Raw genomic sequence first — 20,459 nt, 5'->3', positions numbered from 1 at the left:
GAATATGTACACACTGCTCGCTCCTCCAGCAGCAACCATAACTTAGTATATTTGTTCGCTTGCTCAACCACTGGCACTGCTCAGCACTCTCTACATTGTTTCTGCAATCCCCAAACACCACACTCATCAGACATGTCGGACCACCGGGGACACTATAAATAGACCTTTCCATTCAGCATTGTTCGCTATTTTCCTGTCACACACCTTGAGCACATTGTACTCAGTGCACATGGATCGTATGCCGTCAGAGATTCGTTGCATGGTCGCAGAGCTATTGCCCACAAGGGATCTGCGCACATTTCGCTTGACATGTAGGTTTCATGCTTATCATTTTTTTTTTCATATACTAGCGCGCCAGTTCTGCATTCTTGGCACACTGCGCCGTCTCAAGAGCTTCTTGAAGTTCCTCGACTCCAAACCGACATAATACACGCGGCGGCTCACCATATATAATGGGAAATGGCCCTCGTACTCACGCGAAGAGTGGAGTCGCAGCACGCTGATGCTTGGTGATTAATATATGCCCATGCGACGATTCGATGACGAAGATAGGGAAGAGGCCTATTGTCGTTATCGCATATTTCTTCGGGATACAGATCAGGAAGTTGACATCCAGATCGCCCGTGAGGTGTCGAAGCGCTTTGTTGTTCAGCTAATAACGGATGGAACTTTCACAAGAACTTCCCTTCTCTAGTGAGTCTTAATCTTAGTATATCCCCAAGGTCATTACCGATACCATACGGGCAAGATGTTATGCTTCTTAATCTGAAACCCCTTCGATTCCGTAGAGTACATGTTTCTAAAGCTTATCTTATCGGAATAGCGTAATCGCATTCCACTCTACGGTCTCTACATTTGAGTGAGACTATTATCCTCGGGGGTCAGTGGAGCTCGTGCCTGGCTGTCATCGAAAGCTCGACTGACATTTCAGTCCACATGGGAGACGTAGAACCAGCCTGATCAAGTAGTGGGAGGAACAAGAGAGTTCATGCTTTAAGGGTTTTCGTTTCTGGTTGTTTTTTTTGGTATGAAAGAGTCATGTGAAATGGTTCTTTCCTAATCCAGAAGCAACTTACTAGCCCTCTCCATGATGTAGTCCTGGATGAGCTGGCTCTCGCAAGTGCCATGTCGCAGGATCTCCGTCTTGAGGGCGAGGATCTCATCGCATAAATGCTTGACGTGGGCCTTTAAGGCACTGTTCTTCTCGGAGAGCCATTGCTCTGTCTTCACGAGCTCTGTAATTTCACATTTCGTCTTGTCGCGATACTTTGTCGCAGCCATTCGGTTCTTCTCGCGTATCGTCTTCTTCTTCTTGTTGCTGCTCGGAAGAGCCGTCGTGTCCGACGGCGTAGACTGTGACGCGAAACTTGCCGTCGCATCTGGCGACCCTGTGCTGTGCACGTGTATCTCGCTATCCCTGCGTTTCGTGCCGGCGAGCTGCGGTATCTCCGAGCTGTGTTGCTGCTGAAGGTGGTGGTGGCTATGGCAGCCTAAGTGCTGACGTCGAAGGCTCCGGCATAATTTCCCCAGGGCTAGTGTGTATCGACGCGCTAGCAGAATGGCTGGCTACGGACATTAGCCACGAGTGTATGCCCGACGCGACGTCGTCAAGAGCCGTGTTCGAAATTTGTGAGGGGATGATGGTGCCGAAGGGGATTGCGTCGTGTGGCTGCAAGGGCATATTGTACATCTCGGGACCAAGGTCCATGGTGAAGCCGCCGTCTGTAGCAGATAGAGAGGTGTCCATATGAGTGGAGTTGCCATCCAGGACCATCCAGGACATGTCGCCAGACTTGAGGCCAAAGGTACCCCCGGGCCAGTCATGTACTGTATGCGTGGAATGTTGGTGTTGCGTGTGGTCTGTGAAGGCAGCAGCCATGGTGGCAGTTATGTGTGGTCGCCTGAGTCTTGCTAGCTTGAGCGAGAAATTTGTACTACCTCTGTCGTCCTTGATCGTTGTTCTTGTTGTTGTGGCCGCGGAAGAAATGGGCGGGTGAGATGATAAAGGTACGGCTTGTGAGTGCGTGGGTCTTTCTGGATCGCTCCCCAGAAGTGGCGCCGGCTCCCTGTTGTAGCAACGAACGCGCCGCTCGACAGATGAAGCAACGCCGGCCATTACCTGCTTATGGCGACAACGCGAGTGGGGGCAGCACCCAAACCGGCCACCGGGGGCCTGATTGAGGGGGCCGGCCTGCTTTCGGAGGCAGACAATCACTTCTTTGAACCGGGGTGTGCTCCAAGTTGTCTGCTCGTCATGGCGAAGGGGTTGGTCGGTCTCGGGGTGGATTGGTTGGTGCCCAGCGAGCCGGGGCAACTGCCGTCCTCATGCGCGGGTGCACTTGGCTTGGTTTCATTCCAAGCTTGTCCCTCAGGACGCTGTCTGCTGACTGCCACAGCCGTCTGCCCCAGGTGGCCGGTCCGTCCCTCGCCCACGTACTATTATTGACGTGCCCGCCCCCCTGCTTGTCATCAGATAACAAGACTACCTCGACAACTACGGCATCGACGCCACCAGCCATGTCGGCGTACGACTACGAGGCCCCTCAGCGGCGATCCTACCGTGAGGAGGCACGCCTGCGCCCGGATCCCCGCTATGAGCCACAAGATGCCTACTATCGCCAGAAACCCTCCTCCCGACACGAGTTTGTGCCTCGCCCCCGTGAAGATAGCGACACCTCTGTCGAGGAGATCCGTCGCGACTTTCCGCCACCGGGCTACCGCGACATCCGCCGGGCTCGCTCAGCAGAGCCTGGCTACGACGACTACTACGCACCTGGGCGCGATTTGCGCACCCGTCAGAAGCCAGGCAGCGTCTACTACGAAGAGGAAGAGCGCACTCGCAAGCGCGTCCTGACCAAGCAGCAGAAGATGCTGGCTGCTGTGGTTGGAGGTGTCATTGCCGCCGGTGCTAAGGAGGCATGGGATCGCAAGGAGGCCAAAGACGAAGGCTCAGGCAGGATCGAGCGCAACCCGCTCGCCTCGGCTGCTCTTGCGGCGGGAGGTGCCTTTGCTGGCTACTCCGGCGCCGAGTACTACAACAAACACAACGACAAGGAGGACAAGAAGTCCACCTATATTGTGCACAAGGGCCGCGATGGCCGTGTTTCCGAGTATTACTCTGACGACGACGAGGACCTCAGAGGCCGCAAGGGCAACAAGTCCTTCCTGGAGAATGCTCTCTCTGCTGCCGGACTTGGAGGTGCCATCAAAGCCCTGACGGGCGGAGGTTCTGATGACCGACGTTCTGAAGGGAGAAGCCGCCGCGGAAGTGTCGAGTCGAGGAGCTCTCGTCGATCTCGCTCTGAAGACACTCCCGCCAATCGAATGCAGAAAGCTGCCAAAGCCTCCTTGGTGGCTGGCGCTGCCGAGGCTTTCCGCGTCTCCAAGGAACCTGGCGGTTGGAAGGGCGAAAAGATGAAGCGCGTCCTCACCGCGGCCGCGGGTGCTGCTACTATTGATGCCGCCCATGACCCCAGCAAGGGCCACAGCAAGCGCCACATGTTGGAGGCTGTCATTGGCGGCCTTGTTGGCAACCGCATGCTCAACGGCTCTCGCAAGGACATCGAAGAGGACAGGCGCACTGGCAGGAGCAGGTCTCGTTCTCGGTCCGCTGGAGATTCGGGCAAGACCGGCCTTGCTGCCCTTGCCACTGCTGGTCTTGGAGCGCTAGGTGCCAAGAAAATCCTGGACAACAAGGCTCGGTCTCGCTCGCGGTCGCGGCGCCGTAGCTATGACTCCTATGGCAGTCGATCTCCATCGCCACGCCGTCGCAGCCGGAGCCGGAGCATTGTTGATGGTGCTCGAAGAAGCTTGGCCAAAATTGGTCGAGGCGGCGGTCCCGAGGACTGGCATTATGACGGCCGGTCCTCTTCCCGCAGGAGCAGAGGATATGATGATCGGTATGACGACAATCATTCTGCCCGTGGTGGCTACATGAGAGGCGGGAGAGGCGACGACTACTACGACGACCGTCGCCGCAGCCGCTCTCGCAGCCGAAAGGGTGGCCGATCTGGTTCTGTATCAAGGAGTGATTTAGGAAACTCGGAGGACGACGAGAGACAAGCTAAGAAAATGAAAGGTAAGCAGATCCTTAAAGCAGGCTTGGCGACAGTTGCCACCATCCACGCAGCCAATGAAGTCTACGGCTCCATGCATGCCCGCAATGCAAGACACAAAGCCGTCAGGAATGGGCACCTGAATCCAACGGAAGCCAAGAAGCTCAAGACCAAGGCCATCCTCCAAGACACGGCCTCTGTTGGTATTGCTCTCATGAGCATCAAGGGTGTCTTGGGAGAGATGAAAGAAGCTAGAGAGAAGACCCACGAGGTCAGAGAATGGCAGTCAGAGAAGCAACGTCGCCACGAGAGACGCATGGAGCGGCTCCGGGAAGCGAACCAAAATCGTGAACCGAGATCGAGGGCTGACGACTGGTCTTCATCAGCTCCTCCGCGGGCCGACCGGTACGATGATGGGCCGCGTTACACCGATGGAAATCCCTACTCAGCCTCTATTCCTGCGCCGCCAGTCGGTCACGACAGGCGGTAGGCCATCAGCAAGTTCAACATGACCTTTTGTTATGTCGGTCTCGGGCACTCTCTGATCGTCGTCATGCCCTTCTGAGGCTGCATCCTTCTCTCCTGCTCTCTTTCACGAGCATCTCTATCTCTCTCTCATTCGCTGCCGATTTACGACCCTTACGAATCATGTAAACACTTTACGACACAGATATTTTAAAAAGAGGGAGCCTGTTTCTGCACAAGGAGTACCGGGTTACTAAGCTATCTATGGTAGCCCAAGTGGTCTCCATTGTCTCGCCACGGCTGTTTATCTTGGACCAGACGTCAGCGCCAGCCAGCCTCATGAACTGCTTTCTTCTTTCTGCAAGTATATCTCACCTTACTGATCATAATAATCCGTGTGCTAGACCGTCGGCGGCGTCATCGTGATGATGACCGCTACTAAGGCTGAACGAGCTAGGGCAACTGCCTCGCGCCTGGCTCTCCGCCTGTCGGATCCTTGTGTGGCACGACATCCCGATTGGCTCAGCTCTTTTCCCGACACGATCGGGGCATGCCACGATCTATTGAGGGATGCGGGGATTTTTAGTACGTGGTAGATTTAGGATGGTGTGGCCCGGGTCTCTAGCACATCCACGTGGTTCCTGGGGATGCCCACCTGCAGCCTCCCCAAACCCCGGCACCTCACTCTTCGAGTCTATACTAGGTGGGGGCGACGCTGTCTACTTGAGACAAGCTTTGTAGCACAGCAGGTACTATAGAGATGTGGGATGACGTGGCATCTGGCTGCACGTCTCGCCTATCCTTGGAACAACCAGCAGGCAGGAAGTGGTCGTGGGTTTTCTTTTTTTAAAGACTTTGAGGATCTGGCTCAGAATGAGAGGGCTCTTGGTGCTTACGACTTTTGACGACCATATATAGTTTTTCCCCTTGAAGACAATATAGGGCAATCTGGATTTTCTCGCACGACAGTTGTGCTTGCACAAGTGAGGAGGAATCGAGAGAAAATGGCGCTCGTGGATAGAATCCTGCAGCGAATGCCCCAAATACTGTTTGCCCGAGACGATCTCATAACGGTAGGAAATCTCAGGTGGAAAACCAGCTACATGAAATCCGCGAGCAAGGGGCCAAAGGGGGGGATGGGAATGGAGTCCATGGCATGGGGACAGGCTTGTCGATGCGGTCATTGTGCATGATGCGGGACCCCTTGGCTGTCAGCCAAAGGGCCTCCGAGCTGGGTCCAAACTGGCATGGGGTCAAAGAATCGAAGCCAGAGCCGGTTGACCAGAACCAGTCGCCAAATGCGCCTCCTCAACCCCCTAAACAGAAACCGACGTACGCATCCCTCATCAGAGACGTAGCTCCGGCTACCCCTGCCCTGCAGGTTGACAAACTTCCACTCACCACGCTCTCAACCAATCTTGCCCTCAGGCTGCCTTGCAGCCCTTCCGCACCATCAATAGCCCCAGCACTCATCAAGCTCCCTCCCCCAAACCCTCGGATCATTATCAAGCAGCCCAGCCCGATTTCACAACGTCCAAAGGGCCGAAAGCAGCCTGACCCTTGCATCTTCTGCGGGCGGTCTTTCACTCGGACAACCACAATGTGGAAACATGTCGAAGGCCACCTGAGCATGAACGCGCGTCGTCCAGTCCCTTGCCCTTTCCCAAAGTGCAAAGAAGGGGCATTGGAATTCCGCGATACGATTGCCTTTCGTGCCCATATATACCACGACCATGGGGTGCCACTCAAGCCTGTCATTATACTCAAGACCGCTGAAAGGTTGAAGACACCAATGCCCTCTCCAAGGATCATCCTCAAATGTAGCTCATAGCCAGTAAACGAGCAATTGGCAACGGCCACGCCGCTTACAAAACCCGGACAGCTAGTTTAATGATCAATCATCATCTCAATGTACATGCTTCTCCAGCCTTCCTACCTGTGCCGGGATGTGTTTATTGGTCTATAACGCCGCTTCGGCTGCTCATATGAAACCAATACCTCGCCATCCGAATCCTCGTCATAGATAGACCGTAGCCTGTTGTTGTCATCGCGTTCCGTTCCTTCGCCCTTGTTCTCAGAAAAGGGCCGGCATGGGGCGTCATGGCAACCTCTGCCTAGAGAGCAGCAGCCCGAGCCATGGGCATCGTATTCCGATCCCTAAGGCTGGAGGGTACGTGACGTTACCGGTCTTCGATCTCCGAAACGATCGGGCCAAACCATTCTTGGGAAGTAACCCGCCCAGGTAGTGCAGCGTACATGACTACTGCGGGTGCTGAAGTCGCCGAGACTAGAAGCAGCTTGTTCTTGCTTCTTGACACAACCCAGATCTCAAACGACGTTGAGAACTTGACGGCAGCTTCACAGGCTCTCGAACTCCAGCCAATCGGGCCACGCCAAGAAGCAGGCCTCACGAACAAGTCCGGGGCCTCGCCTTGATCACTTCGCGTTGGCTTGGTCTTCCTCGTCTTCCTCGCGTCGGCGTAGCGCCTGTTCGCGTCGGCGTTGCTCCTCTTCGTGTCGGCGTTGCTCCTCTTGGCGTTGCTCCTTTTCCAGTCGGCGTTGCTCCTTTATACGCTCTACCATCCTTCCTACCTCTCCAGAATAGCGTGTGGGGTAGTGGTCTGCAGATGCAAATGTAATTGCCCGCAAACCCCGCTGGAGCAAATTGTCTGGGGCAATGCCAGGTAGGTCTATTTGCTGACCTACATGTTCCCAGGTATCGGCGCCACCTCCCCTGAACGAGACTCCGATGACCGAACTGGTAGTATAACGCAAGGGAAACTTTTCTACAATTGCGTTTGGGAGGTTCGGAATGGGATCTGACGCAAACACAAATCGAAAGCAGTTGACATTGCGACCAGTAAACTCGTTGCAAAGCCTTGGTTTCCAACTCTAGGCGAGCCAAGTGTGACGCAGGTTATGCTCGTAGCTGGCCATAGCAACCTGCACCATAAGGCACATAGTGTTGCTAACGCTCCGCCGAGGCTATGGCCACAGACCTCGATGCTTCCGGGTTGTCGTCCTCCTAGCAGAGCGGTAATTTTCAGAATCATATTAGCGGTCAGGTCACTAAAGGCAAGCAAGAAGCCTTCGTGTACAAGCACCGCTGGAAGACCAGACCAGCCAAGTGGTACGAAGGTATAGCTAATGTCCATCAAGGCGTTACGGCCCAGACCACGGAATCGTTCAATTCTTTGAACGTCGTCTAAGTTCATCGGAAGATCGGTTCCTCGGAATGCCAGGACTAAAGTGTCGTTGTTACGGATACCCAAGTGCACGTGGGTACGTGTAAAACGAGTACTTTGGGCCTTTCGAGCGGTAATGGGTGCACCCTGTAAGTCTACTGCGAGATTTCGGAAATCTGTGCCATCGTCGTCCGCGTATGCAAAGCAGGCATAGCGTACTAGATGTTCGATGTCTGGTAGAACATCTAGTACGATGTCTGGTAGAACTGGAGGTGCTGCCATGGTCCTATCGTCCGAGGCTGTCGTTTTAAAGTGATTAGAATAGAAGATCACTGAGGGAGGAGGATAATATTTCCATTTCGTACTTGTGATCAGCGCGCAGCTTTTTAATATGGGCTATTACTTGGTAAACGACGATCATATGCGTAGATAGTTATTCTTTCTTGCTTTAAAAAGATTTCGTCAGGAACAGATGCTGCTATACTTTTGGCTCAAGCAGCCGTACGTCACGTCGTCATCGTGAGCGAAGTGCCTCCTACGCAAGAATTTACTTTCCCAAACTTGGTAACATGTGAAGATTGACAATCTCAAGTTTAGGGATGGTCGTTACCTGTCGGGTCACCTTTGATCTGGGGGATATCGGTCCTGATTGTGCTGCTTATTCCTAACCTCAATTTTCGCCATACCAAGGACTGTGATTGGAGATCAGGGCTCGCTGTTAATATCGAGACCATTACCCTAGCGAGCTTCAACCCGCATTTGATCCCTTTTGTAACGGTTCAAGCGTGTATATTTGCAACAGGCTGTGGTGACTACTACGAGTAAACCAATCCTGAGAGAAAAGGGAAGAGAACAAAAGGGGCTGGAAGAATTCCAGCCTGAAGAAAAGGAGTCTTCCAGCTTGGGCCTCCCTGCGATCTTCGCGGTGACCGTGATAGTTGGCTGAGCAACACTCGGCCGGGTGCCCAGCCGAAGCCCGATCGGGCCCAGCCCGTTACACCTTTTGAGTAAGAGGTGTTCGTCGTACCACTCCTTCAATATATCTGCGAATCGTTTTGTAACTTTGACATAAGTCTAGCTTGTTTTTAAAGTTTATTCATGACTTGGGCTTCTTATTCATCAAACATAACGTTAATTGGCTATCCATTTTTAGAAAGACCAAGCATGTGAAAAGACCAAGCATGTGAAGGGACAGTCGTCTCGTCATATATTGGCCGAGGGCAGGCCTAACCGTGGAAAATTGACAAGATTTGTTGTACTTAGCTCTGTCGGCAACCTCGTCGACAATAACTGAGCATGACTGCGGACCCGAGACATGACCAGCCGACGGGAATATCCTCTGACAACTTCGGATATCCAACTCTGGAAGTTTTGAGATCGATTCACCACCTGGTACGATATGCCTCACTGCCGTATTACGGCCCCGGCGGCGTTGAATTTCGAATGCTCGCTTCAGACTTAGGGGGAAGTCCTATTACCGCTCGAACACTTCCGATTCGGAATTTTCATGTACACTTGGGCATCCGTAATAACGACACTCTCGTCCTGGCATTCAGCGAATACGATATACCCTACACATTGAAGGACTGTCTGCAACCAAAACTGTGGTTCGGATTGATCAGTATTCTTTCTACAGACCTCCTGCATAGTTTCACGATACTCGACTGGCCAGTTTCTGCAGACGTGCTTGTCCACAAAGGGTTTCTACTTGATTTTAACGACCTGGCTCCTAACTTGATTAGGAATATTGGCAGCCTATTGGGTGGGATAGAAGTCCGAAAGATCGATATCTGTGGCCATGGCCTTGGCGGGGCTGTAGCAACGCTATGTGCCTTATGGTGCAGCTTACAATGGCTAGCTGCGAATATAACCTGCGTCACACTTGGCTCACCTATGGTGGGAGACGAGGCTTTCGCCAGAGAATGCCGACAGCGTGGAATCCATTGCTATCGACTCGCGATTGACTCCGACCCGATTCCAAGCTTGCCAGGTACTTTTTCATTGAAAAGATGGCAAAAAGACAAAGTCGGCGCTCGAACATGGAACCATGTCGGCAAGGAAATCCTCCTCCATCCTTCGAAAACCCACGAAGAGAGCCCTGGAAGTCTCTGGCCGATCGGGAGCGGGCGTTTCATCCATGAAGTTGAACGCGCCACCATTTATTTTGGAGAAGCTTGGACGTTATGGGTTTTATATGGGCTACTGTGGGTTTGGCAAATGCTACGGAACATTCCGGAGCATCATCCCGTGGCCTACTTGAGGCGTTTTCAAATGATGGTAGAGGAGTTTGCGCCGGAACAGGAAGAGAGAGGAATATCGGGCCAAACGGTGGCCACGAAATTGCAAGAGCGCATCCCTGGCCTGAAATGCAGCGCGTAAAAGGAGGGGTGCCACCTCTGCGGATTGATTAGTCTCCTTCGTTTAACCTGCCCTATTTCGTTTTGTAATTGCAGTCTAGATAAGACTTCCATTCATGTAGTTGTGACCGGACAAGAGCACGAACGAGGTCGAGTGCGACTTGGGGGTAAAATGATTGCGTTACGAGGCGAGAAAGAGGAGAGGAAGAGATTCGTAAGGAAAACTATGACTAAGGCTATTTGTACAATCTTCATAAAATGAGACTATTCACAAAGTAGGAAACTCACGTGATCGTTTCTTCACAGGGCTAGGATGGATTGAGGACTGCTGGACTTCGCAACAAGAGCTTGAGTGGCTTGCTACCGCAAAGGCGGAGCTACGGGATTACCTTGGACGGTGGTATCCCGAGGTAGAATCGCCCCAGGGCCACGGTGATGCCGCTCAGACGTACCGCCAGCAGCAAGGGCGTCGGCAACGGCGACGGTTAGATGAGGATCTCCTCGCAACATTTGCTTCCCGACGGCGGCGGCCACAGGAGATATCTGGTAGCGAGCTTGAGAGGTATTCAGGTTGGAGCTCCCCTCAGATGATGTCGACCCTGTCATGTGATGGCCAGAGCAGAAGTCCAGGTTCCCTCGGTTGAGCGCCTTAGTGTTGGACATCCCTGCCATTCCAGCGATGGCAGCAGATTGTGAGAGGTCATTCAGTAGCGCGAAGCTGACGCTGACGTCCCAAAGACACTCTCTCAACGAGGATTCTATCGAGGTAATCCAGTTAATGAAGCACTGGCTGAAGAGCGGAGTGGTCAGGCTGGGAGGCATGATCCTGAATAGCAGGGCTAATTGGGGGGGCACTTAACGGTATCGAGAAGAGAGCCCAGTTGAGGATCGTCCCGCGCACGAACCTGTTCTTCGAGAAGCACGACCGTCTTGAACATCTGCCACAAACTGAAGCCGCGATGGTGAGAAATGGTTCCCTGTCCCGGTGCGACCGAAGAAGGATTCATCATCGTCTTGTTCACCAGGAGGCTCGTCTCTCGAACCGGGGCGAACTGGTAGAAGTCCCCCATCAGAAGCACGACGGGAATACCGCCGAACGGCTTATCTGCACAGTCTCGGAGTGACGGGAGGTTGCGGCTGACCTCGTAAAAAGTGGCTCCTCCAACCATGCTGATCTCATCGATCACGATGACGCGCTTCTGTTTCCACGTGCACTTCTTCGCCCTGGGGAATATCGGGAGTTGTTTGTCGGGAGAGCGATGGGTGTCCAGCCCGCAGGCTGAATGCAAAGTCGTGCCGCCGATCTGGGCGGCTGCACTGCCGGACGCGCCGGTGACCTGAATAAGATGTGACTGACCTCTCGCGGAAAACACCCATTTCAGGTATCGCTGACCCTGGATTTGCCCGTACCCGCTCGATATCACCCAACAGATATCATCTAGGACTTATGCCTTATGCAGATATTGTCGACCCCAGAACCTCATCGAATCGATGAGAGCAACGTGTGTGCACACTGATGCTTGTTTAGAAGCACCAGGACCCGCAAGTAAACATCGATTATAGCGCTTACGAGAACCCGACTCAACTAATGGCGCAGTCTAGCGCTCCGTTCCCTGCCATTGCCCTTACAGACCCCCGTACCAGCGACATGAAGCAGTCGTCCACTCTCGCGCACGCACCATCAATGCTTTGCAGGTGGAACAGTAGCAGGCCAGATAGCAGCCACTGAGTGCAGCCGCCTGACATGTCAAATTGTTTCCTCACAGGAAGCATGCAGTGGAACATTCTGGCGTCCACTTCGCAAGGTGTCTGGCAACAAAGCGTAGACAGCATTGTATCCCCGAAGAGAGAAGCTACAAACAAGAAAAGCAATAGAGCTAATTATGGCGACGGCAGAGAGTACCATCCAGGCGCTAAGTCCTTCGGGCGCCTCTATATATGGCGAGACAATCTGATTGAGGAAGATGTTCATTCCGATGCGAAGTTTTTGCAAGATTGGACGGGTTCAAAAAGCACCGCCCTTGTTGGGTTAGCCCATAAATCACGCCCTCATTCAGCTGGCGTCACGTCGCACAGCAGTTTCGCACTTGAATTGGGCTACTAAGTGTGGTCTTAATGTTGACTATATGGGGAGCGATCGTCGATTGAGGTTACAATAAGGTCTTCTCAAGTATGTGAAGTCTAGATACACGAATGAGAAGGTGAAGCATAAGTAGGCGCTCAATATAAGAAAGGGCAGAAGATCATGCCCTGTTGTTAAGAAGAAGATTTGGTTGTACTGTGAGTTTTGTCGTAGTCTGATTCCAGTCTTCGAGACTTGATTTAGGCAGAGTTTCTTCCACTGATGTCCGAGAGAATGGCGGCGCAATTTGTCCAGCGCATCATGATGACCAGCCTTGGCTTAATAATCTCCGGCGATCTCTCCGGGGGGAATAATCTGGTGCACATGCTGGATGGATGGACTGCGTTTATCGATTGGTCCACCTCCGACGTGGGCAACCTCTTCGCCTCTCTTGACCACAGGTCGTCCTTCGAGATGGGGCACCTAGCTCTTATACATGCTCGGCCACCCCATCCTCACACATCACAACTCCAGCCCCTCAGCCGTGTCACCTTTCCCTCACCACCGCCATCATGATCAACTCTTCCCAAGGCACGGCGTATAACCCCGAGGCCGTGCAGTCCGCCTTGCGTATCGCCATCGAGCAATTCCAACAACAGACCCTCGCCCTCTCCTCATCGTCGACCAGCGCCATCGCCTCCGATCCGACCTCCCCCACCAGCATCACGCCTGGGCCCGGCTATTACCGCCACAGCCGGCACAGCAGCCTCGCGGTCCCGCAAAGCACCCGCCGCCGTAAGGTCATTGCCTTCGATCTCTATGGCACCCTCCTCTCTACCGACTCCATCGCACACGAGCTCGCCAAGCACTATGGCGAGGAGGTCGCCCCGGGCATTGCAACACTATGGCGCCGATTCCAGCTCGAGTACACCTGTCGCATCACCAGCATGGGCGAGTTCAAAAACTTCCAAGAGATCACCCGCAGCGCCCTCGGTCACGCTCTCATAGAGCACAGCGGCATCAAACTGACAGCCAAAGCTGCCTCTGAACTGATGCGTGCCTACGACTCGCTACATGTGTTTCTCGATGTCGAGTCGGCTTGAGATTGCTCAAGGACGCCAAGGAGGGCAAGACACTGGAGGAAGTCACAGAAGAGGGCGAAGGCGAATACACCACCAGGAAAGAAGTTCCACCCCCGCAGTCGTTGGACGTAAGAGACAGCGCAGGCCGCAGCTCATCGAGATCATCAGCCTCGTCATCCTCTTCATCATCACTGCCCGAAATTGACGCATACATCTTCACAAACGGCAAGTCCGAGATGGCGATGCGGTCCATGGTCACCTCCCCCGAGCTGTCGCTCCATACCAAGGCGTCGGAGCGCGGTCTGTTCAGTGATCCGGGCAGTATCGTGTCTGCAGACTCGGTACAATGCTACAAGCCAGACCCGCGGTTGTACCAGCACCTTCTGGACGTCGCCGGTGTGCGCACAGAGCAGGACAAGCGCAATGTCTGGGTCATCAGCGCAAACCCGTTTGATGTGGTTGGGGCCAAGGCGGCGGGGCTTCGGGCGGCGTGGATCGACCGTGCCGGGAAAGGCTGGGTTGATCGTCTTGACGAGATGAGGGTCCCTTCAGTCACGGCGACGGGGGTGGGCGAGGCTATCAAGGCAATCTTATCCTGGAATTGAGCTTCTTCGAGTAGTAGCGGGAGAAGCATTGATTTTGGGGGGGGGGGGGGGGGGTTCGGTGATTCTAGAACAAGGAAAAGAAGCACTTTCATAAGAAGGAGAAGGTCGATATTCGTGGCGCAGTCTCGCGCCTCTCAAGATACCACTTTGGGAATGGACAGGACACAAACAGGATACGGGAACACAAAACAGGAAGCTCTTTGGCATGGAAGCGACAAGCTCTGTAATATTAATTCGCAAAGGAAAAGACATACAGTCGACTTCGAAATCGGCGTCCACTCTGGCTGTACATAACTCACTCTACGCACGGTCCACCATGCCCTGGCGACGCCAGGCACCTGAAGCGACAAACAAGGTTGCCTGCACGTAGGTGGCGCAGTCATGACAGCCATTTCGTGCTCTACAGGGCTTAGTATATGCCTCCACTTATTGAATTAAGCCGGATGACTTTAGGAGAAGAACGGGGATGTATATAAAGCATCACCGTATCATACTATACCATCTCAATTTGATGTGCTTTAAATAAGAAGCAGTTTCAAGACAGTCACGTCTCCTGAAAAACTTCGTCTAGGAAGTCACCTGTAGAGTGTTGCAGTACAAATTCATCTAGGCTGGGCATTAACGTCGGCGCCCTGTTTGAGTAACTGCTCGGCAGATCCTTGCAGTCCATAAAATGCTGCAAAGTACAAGCAGGGAGTCCCCTGGTATATCGGACGGAATTGTGTGCGTCCCTTTTCCGCTTCCTCTTCGCACAGACGCAAACTCAGATTGTATGCCCTTATATAATTGAACAGCTCCATCTCACAGGCAGTAACACGTGGTGTAGTAGGTTGGCCGATGGAGGCATGTTCCGCCCTGTATACAGCGCTATAGGGGGCGAATGGATACCGGCTTGTGACTTCTCCACTATCAAGGTCGCCAGGGAGTTCTAGCAGATATGCTATACAGATCTCTGCCATCGCCGCCCAAGCATGCGGCTGCTAGAAGTCATTCACAAGTGGCTCTTGCAAACGACCTGATTCCAGCCACTCCTTGACCGAGTAATGCGACAGCTGGATCTCCTTTGTAACGGCTTTGCCCTCGCTTCTTTCCGACACAACTACTAGGCCGGAACAGTAGTGCGAGATCTCGTCCGGCTCAGGCATGCGATCTGTTGGGTCAAACCGTGGCTGCTTTGCAGGATCCACGGCAATCGCATCAACAGCTTCCCCAACACGTAGCAAGCGTCCTGAGTACGCCAGAAACTGTAAGATGCGTATTGCGTATAGTCTGTCGTTCTAGGAGATCCTTTCCATGATCCGGTTGTATGTATCATTCAAGGTCTTTGGGAGGGATTGCAACGCCTTGTCTAGCGCCTTGGGGTCCTTACAGACCTCGAGGTCATCGAGCTGGCATGTCACCCAGCGGAACCTATTAGCGCAATAGTCGTCATACGTGACTGCTCTGTGCCATGCTGCTTACATCCCGTCCGCTTTCTCAATCAGGGTTTCTTGGATTTTGGACTGGACGTCGGGTTTGTTCCGCCAACGGCGAAGGGCGTTGTCGCCGTGCACTCTCGCTTCGACGAACTACCGTATATCGCTATACACGAGCTCGCTCTGCAGCGGGATAGCGCTGGTGCCGGGCTTCATGCTCCAGATTGAGGCCTCTATCTCCTGCTCGGGACGGCTCGTTGCAATAAAGGAGACCCTGGGATTCGCCTCTTGGAGATGTCGGATCCAATCGAGGAGCTCCTTCCGGGTGGTGCACTCATCTAGCGCATCTAGTGCCATCCACACGTCCCCGGCCGATTGTAGCATCGGTTCGAGCGTTTAAGGAGCGAGTCGATCGAGGGCTGGGAGCTGTCATCATGGCATAAAGGGTACAGAGAGTCGAGCGGCATCCGTGTCCCGGCCATCCGGTGGTATGGCTGGTGGAGGAGAGACCGAACCAGATTGTCGAGAGTCTGCTTCGCTGTGTCGCTAAAGTCGAAGTAGAATTATAACAGAGTATATATGACTTGGTGTTAGCCTGGTCTAGGTCTTCGATGACCGTGCTACTTAGGACGGTCTTGCCGCAGCCTGGCTCGCCGTGTAACCATAGAAAGGCGCTCGGGGTGTTTTTCCATGAACTGTACTCGGGAGTCTCGAGGAGCCAGCCGCCCGTATCCTGGTGGCGCTGTTTTAGAGCCCGCGTGTAATTTGTCGCGTCATCATACAGTCTGACTCGAATTCGGTGTCTGTCTTTCGTTGAGCGTAAGTCTGCGCACACGAGCCACGTGGGGGACATGAGTGGACACATGCAAATGTTGAGGCGGGGCATCTTGGACAGCCGTTTTCCGCGTGCCAAGTAGTCATGGCATTGTCTCATGTCTTTTATGTACTGTAAGTTCGAAGCGATAAAGCTCAGGTCCAGATGCAGGTAATGACACAATGCTGGCCAATGTGGGGCGTGGTCTCCGAAGGTACGCAACAAGGTGGGTCTTCGTCTGTCTGAGGTTGTGCAACTATTGATGGTCTACTGGCTGTTGACCGCCGTCGAGATCAAAACCGGAGTGAAAGTCGTTTACTTGCCTGGGTCGAAAATTCTAGTAGCCTCTACAACGAGCGTATTGTCTCTGGGCAAAGTGGACGATCGCGATTAACGAGGTAAGATTAAGGAGGGAAGAGAGAATCAGTAACGACTGAGGCGCCAGAAGTTTGATATCCTGGCTCTTGATGCGGTTGTGGGAAGATAAGGCCAATAGGTCGTAAGAACATCATCGCTGATCATTCGCAAGGTTGGAAAGAAATACGAAAGACTCGACTACATGGCCACCAGAGAGTGAGACGGATCTAAACATAAAAGTCGGAGAACGTCGGGGTCGCTCGTCCGATGTGCCCACCATACTAACTCGCGGGCCCAGACGTCTACATCACTCGCTGCGCCCTTTCCAGCTGATAGCAATAGAGAAACGACCCGCGAATGGCCGTTCCTTACCGCCGCATGGAATGCTGTTGAGCCGCGCCAGTCTGTAGCGTTGTAATCAGTACCACGATTGCAAGTAGAGTGCGGACGACTCCTAGGTGTCCAAACCAGGAGGAAAGAAAGAGAGAAGTACGGCCCAATGGATCTGGGTGATTGGCATTTTCTCCATCCTCTAAGAGAAGCCTGACAATCTCGGCCGTGGCCTCTAGCTGAGGCAGCCTGTAGAGCGTTGCCGAAATAGCCACCCTGCGCGTTGACGTCCGCCTCCTTGTCTAGGAGCAGCTTGACAATGTTGTCGTGGCCTTCTCCGGTGCGATGTCATTGCCTCCCCACAACTGGTCGTGTCTGTTGAAATCGCCGACAATGATCGTATGCGTGACCTTGCCTCCTGGCCTCTGCTCCGCCCGAATGGCGGAATCGAGTAACAAGCAGGTTCCTGAGAGGGCTTCCGGGTCGCCGCCTGGGACGTAGTCAGAGATCAGGAGAAAATCCTTGTCCGGAAGTCGCACCCTGGCAGCGGTGATGTCCGGTGATGGGATGGGAACCTGCTCGGTGTCCAGACCCTTACTCACCCATAACATACTCCTTGCTCCCCACCTCCCCTCTCGCCATTCCGTCGGTACCATTTTCGTCCATTCTCGGTGCCCCATCGGGACGGTGAGGAGTTTGTCACCCGCCTTCCAGGCTGGTGGTTCCTGTATCGCTATCGCAGCAAAGTCTTTCAGACTTCCGTCGTTCATTACGCTGTCGTGAACCTCCCTCCTCTTTCCAACGTTAAGTTGAAGGACCGGAAACACCCTATTCATGCTGAGTAGGGTAGACTCTCTGGAAGTGTCTGCTGAACGACTCATGCGGTCCTCCGCAGGGCACACACTTAAGCACCGGGTTTTAGCACGCGTCGTGTCGGTAACCTTCGTTGGCGCACTTTACGCACCGCTAGGGCTTTGTGCTCTTGAACGCCTTGTGCCCGATCTCTTGGCAGTTATAGCATTACTCTGGTCGGCCCCGTCGTTCGAAAACGTTCGCCTTGCCGGATTCGCCACCGACGTGGAAGTACCCTTCCTCCAGAATCTTCCGGGCGTCGGCCGCCTTTATCAGGTACACCACCATGGACCCGTACGCCTTCCGGATATTCCTCCGACTGAGCCACGATATCTTGGCTACCGTTGCTTCGTTCTCCTGGCCGAACGCCTAAGCCGCGCCAGATCGGACGGTGCCGCTCTCGTCCAGGACGGCTGTGCGGTTAACGTTATCGACCTTAATCGGGTAAAGCTCGTCCCGCAGGATGCGGACTCCTCTTACCATTACCCACGTCGCCACCTCGGCCGCTTGCTTAACCATGTTATGCTCCTCCTCGTTCCTACAGACGATCTTGGCCCTGCTCGTGTTCCTCGCGTCGACCGTGACCGCCTTGCACCTCCAGCTGCTGTCCTCTTTCCTCGCTCTCATTTCCTTCTCCACGGCTGACCTGACGGTTCCAGCGGTTACGCTGCCCTTCTCCGCTTCCTCCACATGTGACGCGTCGATCGTGCAGAAAAGTGAGTCTGTGAATGTCGAGGGTGACGTCTTCGCCGAGGAGAGGGTTTGTACATTGTCGGGTTGGCTTGTCGGTGGGGTCCGCGCGACCTCGGCGTATGATGCTCGGGGGCTCGATCCTGCTGATGTCATGCCCGGACAATTCTTGATTTCTTCCAGCTGCTCCCGGACCTCCTTCAGCTGCCGTTCCGTGTCCTGGAGTTACCGCTGGGTCTCCTCGTTCTGTCGCTGGATCTCTTGGTTCTGGCGCTGGGCCTCCTTGTTCTGTTGTTGGCTTTCGAGGAGCAGCCGCTGCAGCGCTTGAACAGCCGCTTGGCTCTGCTGTTGGCTTCCCTAGTGTTGGTGTTGTAGCTCTTGGATTGTTGCTTGCTATTCCTTGCTCTCCCGCTTCAACTCTGCCACCTGCTCCATCAACCTCTGCATCATCTCCAGCAACGTGTCTCCGTACGTGCTGCTCTTCCTGCTCGTGTCCAATCCATCCTCTCCTCCGGCTGGCGTTGTCCGCTTCGTATTCTTGGTCGGTTTCTTGGTCGCTGCGATGATTTCGACGTCCTCTTGTTGGTTGTCTTGTGCTTCGGCGCTTGGGGTCGGGTTGCGAGCGGATCGTCTCCGAGACTGTTCGTGGTCGGTGGTCTCAGCCACGATCACGATCTCCATCGCGTTAGACATGTCCCACCCACCACGACAACACACGTCGACCACTTTCTTCAGATTCAAACACCCTAACGATTGGTACAACGATTAATACAACGATTGATAAAACGATTGACTCGCCGCCTGGAAGCGCAGGGCGGGGATCGTCGAGTCGGTTCTCACTGACATGGACCAAGGCCAAACTCTCGCGGAGCTGCTGGGTGCGGACATGGCCAATGCCATTGCCCGGGGGGAGTGGCAAACGCTCTACACGACCATGCATCTGGAGCGACGGCGAGTGAGACGCTCTCAGGCTTTATCACAACCTGTACCAGCTCGCCCGGCTCTAATGCCATCGTCGTCGGCGCTCAACGGCAAGCGCATACAACGATTGATACAACCCAGATACATGTGACGCTCTCACGTAAGGGCTGTAGAGATGGAACAAAAACTCCGCCGGAACGGATTAAGGATTTAACCGGTAGTTGCCCCTAGACCTCACTGGGCGTACAGAACTTTCGGAAATCAAGTCAAGTCACGTCAAGTACAACAACAATGAATCCAATTGGTTCAATTCCGCGGTGACAATAATATTCAATCTATAATTAAATCCTTTTTCCCCCTCGGAGCCCATTATCACGGAAGCTAGCTTAACAATCATCCTTGCGCCTAATAACTTTCCATATTAATAGCGCTCCATAATGAGCTCCGTCTTCAGTGAGTCCTCCTCGAGAAACCAAGCCTTGTCCTGCAGGTAGGAGATGAAGCTGTCGTGCTTAGTCAAGGCTGTCGTACGGCTCTCAGTCTTGAAAGACGCCTCGACGAGGCAGTCGTTTCCTGTGCCCGCGCGGTTGCGGATGAGCCAGACCTCGATGTAGAGCCGCATCCCCTCCCATGTGCCAATCGAGCGCTTGGCGAGGACCGGCCCAAAAATACGCGATTCTGCCAACGCGTCGGTGCCCCAGTTGATGCCCAGCCAGTTGTCGAACTTATCGGGCGCTTTGTCGACTAACATCGCACGCGATTTGCACGTCCCCGGCAGGTCCATCCCGCTGTTCACAGAATCCGCCACCTTCTTCTTGCGGGTGATAGAGAGTGTCTGCTTCTGGTAGCCCCATTCGACTTGGGCCTCGTATTTCGCGTCACCGGCGTCGAAACCATCAATATTAGCCGTGGTGAGCGCGGCGTCGATGTCACCGTCTGTGATGACATACCGCTTCTTGTACGTCAGCTCCAAGTCATCTTCGTTCTCAGTCTTACGGATGCGGGCGCTCCAGCCGGCGGTATAGATGTCCTTGCCGGTCGTATCAAGAAACTGGGCATGCAGCTTGGTGACGCTTAGGGGCATGTCGAAGGTCGACAGGACGCTGCTCGTGAGCTCCGTGTTGGGACCGAGGACTGCGGTGGGTTTGAGGAGGAACTTGATCTCGTAGTCGGGCATCATATTTGGCGCTCCCTGCATTGCGGAGTCGACAATGGCGGTCATAGCGAACAGGCGGCAAGGGGAGGAGTGTATGGTACCTGTGAGTTCAC

At 53.9% G+C, this 20,459-nt stretch overlaps 6 protein-coding genes across 6 annotated transcripts; 1 reads left to right on the top strand and 5 right to left on the bottom strand.

The window, feature by feature from the left end:
* Positions 1–1,502: 1,502 nt before the first annotated feature.
* B0I36DRAFT_339512 (uncharacterized protein) lies at positions 1,503–1,822 on the bottom strand. The gene has a single exon (XM_046155884.1). It carries the CDS (start codon positions 1,762–1,764, stop codon positions 1,576–1,578), a length of 189 nt encoding a protein of 62 aa, XP_046004777.1. The 5' UTR covers positions 1,765–1,822; the 3' UTR covers positions 1,503–1,575.
* Positions 1,823–6,956: 5,134 nt separating this feature from the next.
* B0I36DRAFT_378308 (Alpha/Beta hydrolase protein) lies at positions 6,957–9,352 on the bottom strand (the record flags this gene model as incomplete). Its single annotated transcript, XM_046160658.1, has 3 exons — positions 6,957–7,385; positions 7,412–7,950; positions 9,184–9,352. The coding sequence occupies 3 exons, from the start codon at positions 9,350–9,352 to the stop codon at positions 6,957–6,959; spliced, it is 1,137 nt and encodes a 378-aa protein (XP_046004776.1).
* Positions 9,353–12,662: 3,310 nt separating this feature from the next.
* On the top strand, positions 12,663–14,064 carry B0I36DRAFT_339504 (uncharacterized protein). Its single transcript, XM_046155883.1, is given in 3 exon segments — positions 12,663–13,217; positions 13,229–13,853; positions 13,864–14,064. 2 exon segments carry the CDS (start codon positions 12,697–12,699, stop codon positions 13,809–13,811), a joined length of 1,104 nt encoding a protein of 367 aa, XP_046004775.1. The 5' UTR covers positions 12,663–12,696; the 3' UTR covers positions 13,812–13,853; positions 13,864–14,064.
* Positions 14,065–15,658: 1,594 nt separating this feature from the next.
* Positions 15,659–18,425, bottom strand: B0I36DRAFT_378295 (uncharacterized protein; the record flags this gene model as incomplete). Its single annotated transcript, XM_046160655.1, is given in 6 exon segments — positions 15,659–15,772; positions 17,138–17,320; positions 17,330–17,555; positions 17,688–17,783; positions 17,860–17,948; positions 18,060–18,425. Coding segments are annotated over 6 exon segments (1,074 nt in total).
* Positions 18,426–18,532: 107 nt separating this feature from the next.
* Positions 18,533–19,436, bottom strand: B0I36DRAFT_339502 (uncharacterized protein). Its single transcript, XM_046155882.1, has 3 exons — positions 19,309–19,436; positions 18,696–19,049; positions 18,533–18,662 (listed from the first exon to the last, which is right to left on the bottom strand). The coding sequence occupies exons 2-3, from the start codon at positions 18,960–18,962 to the stop codon at positions 18,627–18,629; spliced, it is 303 nt and encodes a 100-aa protein (XP_046004773.1). The 5' UTR covers positions 18,963–19,049; positions 19,309–19,436; the 3' UTR covers positions 18,533–18,626.
* A 175-nt stretch (positions 19,437–19,611) lies between these two features.
* B0I36DRAFT_369661 (uncharacterized protein) lies at positions 19,612–20,412 on the bottom strand (the record flags this gene model as incomplete). Its single annotated transcript, XM_046159814.1, has 1 exon — positions 19,612–20,412. One exon carries the CDS (start codon positions 20,410–20,412, stop codon positions 19,612–19,614), a length of 801 nt encoding a protein of 266 aa, XP_046004772.1.
* Positions 20,413–20,459: the final 47 nt, after the last annotated feature.

Source organism: Microdochium trichocladiopsis (genome assembly GCF_020744255.1).
Source record: "Microdochium trichocladiopsis strain MPI-CAGE-CH-0230 chromosome Unknown B0I36scaffold_14, whole genome shotgun sequence".
Lineage (NCBI taxonomy): Eukaryota > Fungi > Ascomycota > Sordariomycetes > Xylariales > Microdochiaceae > Microdochium > Microdochium trichocladiopsis.
Note: the sequence above shows the minus strand (reverse complement) of the source record. Positions and strands in the feature narration are given on the sequence as shown.